Source organism: Ovis aries, chromosome 12 (genome assembly GCF_016772045.2).
Source record: "Ovis aries strain OAR_USU_Benz2616 breed Rambouillet chromosome 12, ARS-UI_Ramb_v3.0, whole genome shotgun sequence".
Taxonomy (NCBI): Eukaryota; Metazoa; Chordata; class Mammalia; order Artiodactyla; family Bovidae; genus Ovis; species Ovis aries.
This window is the reverse complement of record NC_056065.1, coordinates 26,593,032-26,606,536: the sequence shown is the minus strand read 5'-3', so window position 1 is coordinate 26,606,536 and position 13,505 is coordinate 26,593,032. Positions and strand designations below refer to the sequence as shown.

At 42.6% G+C, this 13,505-nt stretch overlaps 1 protein-coding gene across 1 annotated transcript; it reads right to left on the bottom strand.

The window, feature by feature from the left end:
- Positions 1-1,409: 1,409 nt before the first annotated feature.
- On the bottom strand, positions 1,410-10,873 carry DEGS1 (delta 4-desaturase, sphingolipid 1). Its single transcript, NM_001136489.1, is given in 6 exon segments — positions 1,410-1,899; positions 4,750-4,802; positions 4,804-4,810; positions 4,812-4,822; positions 4,824-5,492; positions 10,738-10,873. Coding segments are annotated over 6 exon segments (969 nt in total). The 5' UTR covers positions 10,820-10,873; the 3' UTR covers positions 1,410-1,752.
- Between the last annotated feature and the right edge of the window lie 2,632 nt (positions 10,874-13,505).

Sequence of the window (13,505 nt, the reverse complement as noted above, 5' to 3'; positions counted from 1 at the left end):
GATGTTGAAGCTGAAACTCCAATACTTTGGGCACCTGATGTGAAGAGCTGACTCATTTGAAAAGTCCCTGATGCTGGGAAAGATTGAAGGTGAGAGGAGAAGTGGGTGACACAGGATGAGGTGGTTGGATGGCATCACCAATTCAATGGACATGGGTTTGAGTAAACTCCAGGAGTTGGTGGACAGGGAGGCCTGGCGTGCTGCAGTCATTGGGGTCGCAGAGTCGGACACGACTGAGTGACTGAAGCACAATGACGTAAGCAGTGGTTGGAGAGTCCAAAAGTGGCACCTGACCTGATGGGAAGGGGGGCTGGGCTACTTAATACTGGTGTGAGCCTAAGGACAAGCTACACAGGCCAGGAAGGCAGAAGGGTGAATGTGGGCAAAGCCACAGAACCTTGTCTCAGGACCTGTCCTTGTGCCTTCAAGGCTCTGCAGCCCAGCCTTCCTATACCCTCCCTGTACCCCCTATTCCTCCGTCTCTTTGGAAAAGTCAATGCCAGTGAGTGAAAGAATGGCCATAGTTTGCATATGAGAGCCAGACTGGCCCAGAGATGCTGGGAAGCTGAAACCTCCACCAAGCAAGAGGTACACAAGCAGAACCAACAGGTTTGGGAAAGGACAATGAAGCACCCCTCTCCAGACCCAGGAGAAAATGGAACCGAGAGGGCGGACCTGGCGGGAGATCTAGGGGCTTTCAGCACTGGTCTGGCACTGCCACCTGTGGCAGCTGCAGCCAGAGCTGTACAGGCAAGGGGCATGGAGGGTTCAGTGAGAACGTAGGGCCCACTTAGCGTCAAACCTGTTGGTAGGTTTTACCAGATACTTTTACTTGCCTCAGCGTGTACATCTGAATTGTAATGTTGGTTCTGTTATGACTCTAAACGTGTACTTTGTCCCCCAAAATTAGGTCTGTGAAAAACCAACCCTTTTGAGGGTAAGTATTGTGCTTTTCACCACCAGTAGGCAAAAGTGTAATAGAGCTGAGAATTACACAAGTAGGAATTTTATAGTATCTCGTCTTCAGTACACCAGAGGGTTGGTGTTGTGTACAAACTGTAGACTATTTGACTTCTTTGATACTGAAGATTACATTTAAAATAGTTCACTGTATTCCAATAAATATACCTGAGTGACATGTTTTAGGTCACCAGGAATGCCAGCCTAACCACCCACCATACTGGCTACTTGACACCAGCCATCTACCATCAGATGCAACCAGTTTCTGCTGAAATGAAATGACATAAAACTATAAGTAAAGCTACTTCTGAGAGTCCACACAGAAAAGGAAGTTGAGTTGTTAACTTATTTATGAGTAAGCTTGTGCTGGACTCAGTAAGGTCACCCCAGTCTGTGATTATAGTGTAAAGATAGTCAATTTTTTAAAAAAGTGATAAAACACTATTTGTGATTAATAGCTCAGTTTATTAGCTATTTTAATAAAGTAAATCCTTATAGTGAAAACAACATACTAGAAATAGCTTTTTAAAAGCTTTTTTTATGATATGCTTACAAAGGGTCAGACCTAAGTGGCATCCACCACAGTGGCAATATAATGAGTAAAGCTGAACACTGCGCAGACAGACTGACTCTTTAAAGCCAGATTAGCTTCTTGACACCATGAAGATCATACTCTGAATTTGTATGAGGGCAGCTTCTAAACATAGTTGGTCTTAACTTAATAATGCAAAAATTCCACTTTCTCAGTTATAATCAAGTTTCAGAGAGGAGTTCCTTTGGTCTTAATGACATTTACTCCTGAACCTCATTGCCTTTCCGATGCCTCTTCATTCTTGAATAGGGACTTATTGTATCATCCGTCACAAAATCGTATAGCACTTTTATCCAGGAATTGTAGTGGGGGAGGTTGTCATAGTACTCAGCAGCTATTTTCCTCACCTAGAAGGGAAAAAATACAGCAAGATGAATAATGAGTGTTAACAGAGTCCTATTCAAGATGACAGATGGATGTCTGACATGCACACTCAGAAAAGAAACCATGAGACTTTCTCCCACCTCCCTCTCAAATAAATAAGTAACAGCAGCAGCTTTGGGAATTCTAAACAGAAAGCAGTTTACGTTTTGGGACTAAACCATCCTTGACCCTCCAGGATTACTGACTCTTTTCCAACAAGCTCTGAGGGATTAGTTTACTTATAAATTTACTTGTAGTTTACTAGCTTACTTGTAAATGTGGCACTCGCCATCTTTTAACAACAAATACTTGCAATCCAATCAACTTCATGTTTTTTAAATGTCATACTGAATGACTGGCATTGCAGGGTTTAAAGGCACCACTTGATGCTGCCATTAAGGAAACTGCCTGCAAATACTGATCAAGTATTGTGGCATGCCAGTTAGAAATTAATCACTTATCAAGTGTACAATTCAGCCACCTCACATTGAGCATGTCTTTTTAAAAAAATGACTACTGCCAGTGTGATTAGCAAGCAAGACTAGTTAGGGCAGAATAAAACACTGATTTCAACTGATTGCAGTGATGTTTGTAAGGCTCTGAACAATCTAAAAGCCACTGAATTGTACATTTTAAGTGTATGAATTGTATCTATGAGTCACACTCAATAGAGATGTTGAAAGAAACCTTGTTATGCATATCTATTAACTAACCATGTGATTGTTACAAGCAACGTGATTACTGCAACGCAACTATTGCAGAACAAGGTGCTTCTTGGTATACACAATAGAACAGGCAGGAAAGGAAGACCAGAGAACTCTGAGAATGTCTGTTAGTTCAGCTATGCGTGGAATGGAGTGGGAAAGAAATTCTCACTGATGAACCATGAGCAAGCAGGTAATGTTTGAGCTGACCCAAGTTTTCAGTTTACGGACTGCTCAAGAAAATTACAAGTCTAAATATGTGGCTTATGTTGGAAAAAGTGAATTATTTTGTTCAAAGGTGACTAGCTTTCTCCTTAAACCATGTCATGTCCAACTTTTTTGCGAGCCCATGGACTGTAGCCCACCAAGCTCCTCTGTCCATGAGATTTCCCAGGCAAGAATACTGGAGTGGGTTGACATTTCCTTCTCCAGGGGATCTTCCTGACCCAGGGATCGAAACTGTATCTCCTGAATTGCAGGCAGATTCTTTACCACTGAGCCACCTGAGAAGCCCTAATCTTTTAAAAATACAAAAATGTACTTTCCTAGGCAGGGAAGAGGTGAGCAAAGGTGGGCACATTCTCCAACCAAAATGACACAAAGTGGCCACACTGGCACATCACACCAGGTCCAAAACTGCTTTCAGCCAGCTGTGTGGTGATTTTCCCCATTTTATTTTGAAAAACGCAAAACCAACAGAAAAGCTGAAAGAACAACAAAACCATCACCCATATGCTCTTCATTTAGGTCCACCAATTAACACTATGCCACAGCTACTTTCTCTCTCTCTCTCCATATATGATATAGACCACATACTCTGCTCTTTGCTGAAAGAGAAGTTGCAGATGTTATGTGAAAACTTACCCTGACTATTTCACTCTAAATATTCAACACATATCTCCTAAGAAAAAGGTATGTGATCAGTCGTGTCCGAGTCTTTGCAACCCCATGGACTAGTGCCCACCAGGCTCCTCTGTCCATAGGATTTTCCCAGCAAGAATACTGGGATGGGCTGCCATTTTCTCCTCCAGGGGATCTTCCCAACCCAGGGATCAAACCTGCATCTCCTGCACTGGCAAGCGGATTCTTTGCCACTTAGCCACCTGGGAAGCCCAAAAACAAGGACATTTCCCAACAAAACCATAATACCATTCCACACCCAAGAAACTTAACACTGACACAATATTACTATTATGTGGTTCATATTCAAAACTTCCCCACTAACTCAATGTCCTTTCTAGATTTTTCTTTCCTTAACTAGTAATCCAATCAATAATCAAATGTTATATTTAGTTCTAATGTTGTATGCAAGTTTGTAAACAGTTAAAAACTTAAGAGGAAATCTATAAAATTTGGGTGAGTAAATATGCTAGCATAAAATATCTGGTTATGGTTTCCTTAATATCACAGCTAAAAAAGTAAAAAAAATCAAGAAAAACTGATACTGCATCTCCTACAACTTCCCCTTTTTAGAATTACAGAAACATTTTTTGGTAATGGAACTGTAAAAGCTATCCATTCTGAGGATGGAAAGTCTAATAAGAGAATTCATCAGAAATATAACTGAAGTTTGCAGAGGATTATCCTTTGGGGAAGGATGAAAGGATGAGTGTCAATATGCGGCCTTTCATTTACTCCACAAGCAGTAAGATAAAAGTCTACTGTGATGGGAAACGGCTGGTCCCTGCCTGTGGGAAGTCTGCACCACTGGAAACTGACATTCACTTATTTTGCAGAGCAATTATGGAGGTATCTGTATTTCACAATAAACCAACACAAACTTTAGCTAAGTGTATTCAGTTTAACAGTGATAAAGGTTATGTAAATTTTTGCTCCCTCCACAGAGGGAGTTTCATTTTCCATTTCTGAATTATTTTACATGTCAGTTGACTCTACAGAGGCCCCCAACATTCTAAACCTACGTGTCACCACAAGGCTTAGGGATCCAGGACAGTAAGCTCTGTAAAGTTAGGCTGCCCAACTCATGACTTTTAAGACTCTTGCTGTTTTCTTTGATGAACTGCCTAGATGGACAAAATATACTACATTTCATTTTAAATGAGCAAGTCAAGACTAATTGTGATCACAGAACCACCAGAAATTAGAACATGTATAAAATCCTTTACTTACCAGGGGAAGGCTTTTTCCAGGAATGTTGGGAAAGTCATGGTGTTCATTATGGTAACCCACATTGAAGGTGAGTAAATTCAGAGGCCCATAATATGAGTAAGTTTCATGTCCTTTTAAGAACATATAATGTTCAGCTATAAAATGTCCAGAAATCGGGTGCAAACCTAGGCCAAGTAAGGAGGCTGCCAACATGTAGACTAAAGATTTAACTCCCAAAACATAGTAAATCACGATGTCAAAAGTGATCTGGATCACAGTATTGATTATTTCCAGATAAGAGATTGGTTTGGGGTTGATGAACAGAGGTCGAAAAGCATAAAAGAGAGGCTGAAGGATGACCCATATAAACTTTCTGAAAGTCGTACAGAAGAACCAGCCTTCAAAGTCGGTTGGAATGTCCACGTCGATGCCGTCGCCTCCAAGGTATCGATGATGATCCATGTGGTATCTTTTAAAGGAAACTGAATATGGGACACCAATAGGGAGATTGGCAAATATTCCAAACCAACGATTCCACATAGCTTTGCAATGGCCAAAGGCACTGTTGTGGGAAACTTCATGAATAGCCAGAGTCATTGAATGATTAATGCAGCTGCCAAAGGCATATGCCCAAAACAGGACCCATTTCCAGTCTAAGTCCTTTACTAAGTAAAATGCAACAAACTGAGTGAGAACCATCATAATTACAATCCATATCAAGTTGGAATCAGGTTTCATTAAGGATTTTATCTCTGGATACTTTGCTGTAAGGAAAAAAACAAACAAAAAAATCACAGACTGAGAAAAGTGCATAACAGTTCTGCAATTAAACTAATACCAATTTACACATCAAATCATTTTTTCCAAATCATATGCTCTCTTTGAGACTATCAAATATTCATCTACTATAGGGAAGGGGTATATTCTTTTTTAAAAATAGGTATATTTTGATGTGGACCATTTTTAATGTCTATTGAGTTTGTTACAATACCACTTCTGTTTCATCTTAGCTCTCTAACTAGGGATGGAACCAACACCCCCTGCATTGGAAGTCTTTTTTTTCCTTTAAATAGAGTATGCATGGGTTCTAAGTCCTTTCTGACTCTTTGCAACTCTGGACTGTAGCCTGCCAGGCTCCTCTGTCCAGGGCCCAGGCAAGGATACTGGAGTGGGTTGCCATGCCCTCCTCCAGGGTGGAAGGTGAAATCTTAACCACTAGACTGCCAGGGAAGTCCTGGGAAGAAGTATATTCTAACAGTAAAGTTACTAAATATCATGTCACAACAAATTTTCGTAGGAAAAAATGAGCCTCAAAATCTAGACCCTCATACATTAACAGAAAGATATCCACAACATGAATAAATGTTACCTAGTTCCCTTTTCACTCTTAAAAATTTTTGTGTATTAAATTTGTAAGTTTTACAAAAGTGGCAATCATAGTCTGATAAACTGATGTATCTGACTTGGGTTTTATAATTTCCTTATACTGACTAAGTCACTTCTACTTGCCAGTTTGTTGTAACTTCTAACCAATTCCGTATTTTCAGACGTTTAGATGTATAAATTTCTGCCAATGTAGACTTCTAGTTATCTCAAATTAGTGTAAATTCTAAAGAACTCTATTGATTCACAATGCCTCTTTCTTTCCTTTCCCTCTGCATTAGAACTGAACAATGCTAATTTGTGTTAGATTATTTGTTGACTTCACAGGCAAATATCTAACCAAGTATTATGGAATATGCTAGTAATAAAAACCTCTGCATTTCAGGGAAGTATCGCCTAGAGGCAAATGCAGATTCTTCTTTGTATCCTGCCACTCCAGATAATGGAAGCCCAGATACACTTTGGTTTTGTGGGTTGGCAAGTATGTTTAACCCAGCACAGCAAAAAGAAGAGCAGCTTCACCTTTTCTCTAAAAGTGAAATGCAGAATTCTAGCTTAAAATGCAGGACAGAAAGGTAAGTCCAGTTTTACATATATAAGGGTCGGGTTAATTCAAGGTAATTCTTGTTCCTTTCCTTTCCCCTCTCTTATCCCTAACTTCTCATCTTTCTTGCTATTAGTCCATTTCATCAATGTTAACAATTTTGTAGGCAATGGGTCAAAAAAAGTAATCTTATGGGTTTTGAGTCTAAAACTAATTATCCTGGATAAATGAAAAGCTCAAATAAGTCTTTCATTTAAATATGGGCCCTTCCAACAGTTGTTCAAACATAAAATAACCAAGTATTCAGTTCATTGGTGAATAAGTAGTAATTCTTTTGTATTAAAATGTTATTTCTATTTAGAGCTCCAGCATTTTTAGGTTAAATCAAATTTGATTAAATGGACATATCTGACAAAAGACAGAAGAAAGCACACGTTTTGCAGGTGTTAATAGTATATAAAAAATCAACACTAGGATGCCAATATAATTAAACAGGGGAAGGAATAGTCTTTTCAACAAATGGTGCTGGAACAACTGGTCATCCACATGTAAAAGAATAAAATTGGACCTCTCTCTTACACCATACACAAAAATTGAGTGAGTGAGTAAGTGCAGTCGCTCAGTCATGTCCAACCTTTGCGACCCAGTGGCCCGTAGCCCACCAGGCTCCTCCGGCCACGGGATTCTCCAGGCAGGAATACTGGAGTGGGTTGCCATTTCCTTCTCCAGGGGATCTTCCCGACCCAGGGATCGAACCCAGGTCTCCCACACTGCAGGCAGATGCTTTAACCTCTGAGCCACCAGGCAAGTCACAAAAATTACTTGGCTAAAAAAAGGAACAGGGTACTGATACATGCTGTAACACGCATGAACCTTGAAAACATTGTGCTAAGTGAGAGAAGTCAGTCACGAAAGACCAAGTATTATGACCTCATTCAAAAGAAATGTCCAGAACAGAGAAATCCACAGAAACAGAAAGATTAGTGTTTGCTCAGGACTGGGCAGTGTGAGTGAAGGATATACTCAATGCTAATGAGTATAGGGTTTCTTCTTGGGGTGACAAGAACTTACTGAACTGAACAGTTCAAAACTGTCCCACTGAATTGTACACTTTAAATTGGTGAGCTTTTGGGATTTCCCTGGTGATCTAGTGATTAAGACTCTGCACTTCCAATGAAGGGGCCTCAGGTTCCATCTCTGGTCAGAAAACTAAGATTCCACATGCTATGCAGCAAGGGGAAAAACAAAAAAGGGGAGGGGGAGGGGGAACTTTACAGTTTGTGAATTATATCTTAATAAGACAGTTTAAAAAAAAAATGTTTCCCAGCAGAAGTACAGCAGTAAAAGGAACATTTCTTGCAATTATATGACCTACTAATAATCGTCCTTTCCCTGATAGCTCAGATGGTAAAGAATCTGCCTGCAATGCAGGAGATCCCAATTCGATTCCTGGGTTTGGGATGATCCGCTGAAGAAGGGATAGGCTACCCACTCCAGTATTCTTGGGCTTCCCTCGTGGCTCAGCTGATACAGAATCCGCCTGTAACGAGGGAGACCTGGATTGGGAAGATCCCCTGGAGAAGGGAAAGGCTACCCACTCCAGTATTCTGGCCTGGAGAATTCCATGGACTGTACAGCCCACAAGGTCGCAAAGAGTCAAACACTACTGAGACTTTTACTTTCACTTCACTTTCACTTTCTGATAGCTCAGTGGTAAAGAGTCTGCCTGTCAATGCAGGTTCAATCCCTGGGTGGGGAAGATGCCCTGAAGAAGGAAATGGCAAACCACTCCAGTGAGCTTGGTTGGGAAATCCCATGCACAGAGGAGCCTGGTGGGCTTCAGTCCATGGGGTTGCAGAGAGTGGGACATGACTGAGCAACTAAACAACAATAGTAATGGTCCAATCAATAGCTTTCATTAGTTTTGTACATAAACTTTGTAAATTTAGTGTATGGATGTTGGCTGTTATCATATCCATGTTCTCTTGTGCCTCTCTCCCTGTCAAAACCTGACACATTTCAAAAATATCTCACTTAAGTATAATTACAAATTTCCAGATTCTTATCTTTTCTGAGGTTATTCCATCTCCACTGCTGAAATGGAACACTGAGCAGTATTTACACCTGCAGGGAAAATGATTGGTATCTTCATCGGGAAATACTGTAGTCCTTTTACTTTCCAAGTGAAATGGTCCAGTGATAATAAGTTTGTGGAAAAAAGGTTCATGTTGAGATAAGCATGGACAAACACCTTTTCATTTCCTTGATTTTCTGAATATTAAACAGATAGCTACGTTCTGGTATTCAGGCGTTGGTTTTTACATAGTGAAGACCAGATTATTCTTATGCATGTATTGATTAGTCATAGATTAAAATGTACTATATGCCATCTCTTATGTGTGATTTGCAAAATACACATTTTGATTAAAAATAGTAAAGAAAGCATCCAAGAACCAAAGTCTCTTAAAGGGGTAGCCTTAATAGCAACTACAAATGTTCACGCTCCCAGCTTATTTATTCGATTTTTTAAAATCCATTTCAACAGGATCTACTTTTTTTTACAATTTATAAATTTATTTAACAGAGTAGAGTCCCTAGTGTCAGAAGGATATGGGTTTAAATCTAGATTCATCCATTTATTAGTTATATGATCACGTGTTACCCAACTCAGGTTCTATTGTTTGCTAATACTTGAGAGACAAGTATTGGTTGGAAAGCAACAGTTGCTTTATCTGGCAATCTGGAGAAGGCGAACTGGTGTTCAACAGCCAACTCTGAAGAGTCTGCTGCACTATGTAAGTTTTTAAAGGTCTAATTACTTTCCTTTTGTGAAAACATGACATTTCTCCCTTACTCCAGCAAAGAGCAGGAACTTGCCTTTTCTTTTCACTTGGCGAATGGATGCTGACAAGAAAAACTAGGCGGATACTCTGTATGAGAAATAATTCCTCCTATTCAACTTGCCACCCATTAGTTTCCAGATTTTCAAAACAAGAGCAAACGTTGTGGTAGAATCTAACCCAGATCAGAACGCCCCTCCAACAGTTATTCACTCCTACCACATCTTTAAAATAGGGGTATCATTGACCTAGTCACTGGGAAGATTAAATTGGGTAATGTTTGTAAAGCACTCAACACAGTACCTAACAACCCTGGGAGAGATGAGAGAATTCTCTATATAACATAGAAGCTACAAACAGCTGAGCGCCTGACAGCTCCAGAGAGTTGTTAGGGCCTAGTTTAACCTGGTGTAAAGGCCCTAAATTAGCAGTCAGGGAACCAGAAGGCTAATCTTGGCAAGCCTTCCACACTTAGCCTTTTCGTCCAACAAAAACCTGTGATGGATGAAAAATAAACATGAATCTGCCCCTTTCGCATCCCAGCCTTATTTGTGAGGATTCACGAGATCAGCGTGAGCACCCGGACCCAGGCCCTGGAAAGGTTACCCTTCCGGTCCGAAAGGCCCCTGGGGGCAAATGGGTCAGATACCACCGGCCCCCGCCCTGGGCCCAAGGCTGCAGCCGCCGGCGCCACGATCGCTAGCGGGAGTCGGCCAGAGCCCGCGCGCCCCGCGTGTGGGCCTCTAGATGCTCCGGGACCACGCCCTGCCTCGCACACGCTCGCAGCCTGGCTTCGCCCGGGGCCGCCGGGCAGAGGAAGAAGGCAGAGGAAGAAGGGAGAGGAAGAGAAAGAGGCGGGGGAAGGGGGAGACGGGGAAGGGGGAAGGGAAAGGAGATCACTGCGCCCACCGGCAGCACGAGTATCTATGGGCGAGAGGATCTACCCGAGCGCGGTCTGGCCGAGGGGACCCGGCTGTAAGCAAACCCTGTCCCCGAACGGACGACCGCGCTCGGGGGCGCGCCTGTCCCTCCCCCGTCGAAGGTTCGGGTCCGCGCGGCCGGGCGGGGGCGCGCGGGGGAATCCCTCCCTCACAAGCCGGCCCGGGGCCCGGGCGGCGGCGAGACGCGGCCGGGAGCGGGCTCTTAACGGGCCTCGGGCGCGCAGGGGCCGCGGCGGGGAAGGCGCGTCCAGGTGGCGGGAGGCCGCGCACGCACATAACGGGGCGCGGCACCGAGGCTCACCCAGGATCTCCTGGCGCCGAGTGGCGTGCGGCTGATCGGTGTAGACCCACTCGAAGTCTTCCCGCGAAACGCGGTTCCCCATGGCGGCGGCTCACGGGCCAGCGGCGGACTCTCGCTCCTATCCACGCTCCTCCCGGGCGGAGGCGAAAGCGAAGGCGGCCGCTCCGCAACTCGTGTCAGCCGGCGGCGGCGGAGGGGCGGGAGAGGAGACGCAGGCCGGGGCGGAGTCCCGAGGCCCCGCCCCCCGGCCTGGAGCTGGGTGGGGTGGGCCGGCGGCCCCTCCGAGGGGCGGGATTCCGTTGCTCCGCGGCGCTGGTTTCTGCTTTTTTCTGTGACTCGGCGACCAGCCGGGATGCCGAGTTCCTGCAAGTCCCAGCTCCCTGAGGCCTGTCCTGCGCAGTGCTGGTGCCTGAGCCCGGGAAAAGGTGAAAAAGGCAGGAAAGGTCTCAAGTGAAATGAGACTGCGCTTTAGCGCCTCGAGGGGAGGCTGGAGCTTGAGCCCAAGAATCCTTGGTCAGTAATCAGTGGCCACTTGCCCAAGTTTTGTTTAATTTTGAAAAGCAAATTATTTACTGAGCTGTTTTTGGCTGCCTCCTCGAAATAATACCTCAGGAAAAAAATGCGGAGCGTGTGGTGATTAAGAGCTAATTAAGAAAAAGGAAATCACTCTCATAGTGAAAAATCATGAGGAATTTGTTGCTCTGCCTGAATTATTCTAGTGTGACCATTTCTCTGATAAGTTAATTGCTCAACCTTATATCTGTCACAGGTCGTTTGAACCACCGCCTCTTCCTGAAAGAGAGGACATTTTGTCTCAAAATTACTTACCGCTTCTCCAATAAAGAAACTGACTAAAATTACAAAAGGGAAGATAACCAACAGGATATTCTCGGTAAAACACCACATACATACGTGCACACAACCACAGCCAAGTGTGATCAAATACCTAGAACCAAATGCTAATGTATAGAAAATAGAACAGAGGAACATGTTAAACTACACCACAGAGAGAGAATCAGCAAGATCTTGACTGTGGGAAATTCTGTAGGGCAACATCCTGAGTACTTTAATAAATAAAATGCAAGAAAAACAAAAGAGGGAAAACCGACAGATTAAAAGGGCTGCAAAAAACGTCAACCAACTGCAACTTATTGATTTTGTATTTTAAGTCTTTTACAAACTGTATTTACAGCATTTTAGTTTTGTGTGTGTGTGTGTGGCTGTTCTGGGTCTTCCTTACTTGGCAGGCTCTTCTCTAGTTGCAGTGAGCAGGCTTCTCATTATGGTGGCTTCTCTTGTTTCAGAGAACAGGCCCTAGGGCCCCCGGGGCTTCAGTAATTGCCACTCCTCAGATGTAGAACACAAGCTCAATAGTTCTGGCAAGGGCTTAGTTGCCCTCGGCATATGGGATCTTCCTGGGTCAGAGATGGAACTTGTGTTTCCTGCCTTGGCAGGTGGATTCTTTACCACTGGGACGCCAGGGAAGCCCACAGCTTATTCATCTTATTTAGATTGTGATTCAAATTGTGAAAAGTTTTAAAAATTGACAAGTGATCATTTAATTCAGATATTGATTAGATATGTGGTGATATTGAGGAGTTGTTAATTTAACTGTGATAATAGTCCTGTATTATGGTTACAGTATTTTTTTATGGTTACAGTTTTTTTTTTAAGTCCATATCTGTTAGTGTTTCATACCAGAGGTAAAAATCTTGAACAAACTAAAACAAACAAATAATGGTGCATGCAGTTAACCATACAGTGTTATACTATGCCTCATTAAAAATAAACGAGGAAGGTCTTTGTGTGTTAATATGAATTAATCTTCAAAATATACCATTAAATGCGAAACATTGAGCAGGAGCAGAGCGTGTACACATAATGCATATATAATACATTTTTCCTTGGATATGCACAAAATAGGTTTAGAAAGACATTCAAGAAATGATATTTTAGGAGAGTAAGTAGAAATCGGAGGGAAAGGGTTGGGAGGGAATATTTTCACTTAGTTCTTTTCACCTTTTACATTTGAATTGAATGTGGATTTTGACATCCTAGAGAAAAGGAGAAGAACTCAGTTACAGGATTTTTGTGAGGATTAACAAATATTTTAGTTACACAAAGGCATGCACACGTACTCAGCAGTGGCCACGGGACTGGAAAAGATCAGTCTTCATTCCAGTCCCAAAGAAAGGCAATGCCAAAGAATGTTCAAACTACCACACAATTGCACTCATGTCACACGCTAGCAAAGTAATGCTCAAAATCCTTCAAGCTAGGCTTCAACAGTGTGTGACCAAGAACTTCCAGATGTACAAGCTGGATTTAGAAAAAGCAGAGGAACAAGAGATCAAATTGCCAACAACCATTGGATCATTGAAAAGGCAAGGGAGTTCCAGGAAAACATCTACTTCTGCTTTATTGATTACATCAAAGTCTTTGACTGTGTGGATCACAATAAACTGTGGAAAATTCTAAAAGAGATGGGAATACAGACCACCTGACCTGCCTCTTGAGAAATCTGTATGCAGGTCAGGAAGCAACAGTTAGAACTGGCCATGGAACAACAGACTGGTTCCAAATAGGAAAAGGAGTATGTCAAGCTCTATATTGCCACCCTGCTTATTTAACTTCTATGCAGAGTACATCATGCAAAATGCTGGACTGGATGAAGGACAAGCTGGAATCAAGACTGCCGGGAGAAATATCAATAACCTCAGATATGCCGATGACACCACCCTTATGGCAGAAAGCAAAGAAGAGCTAAA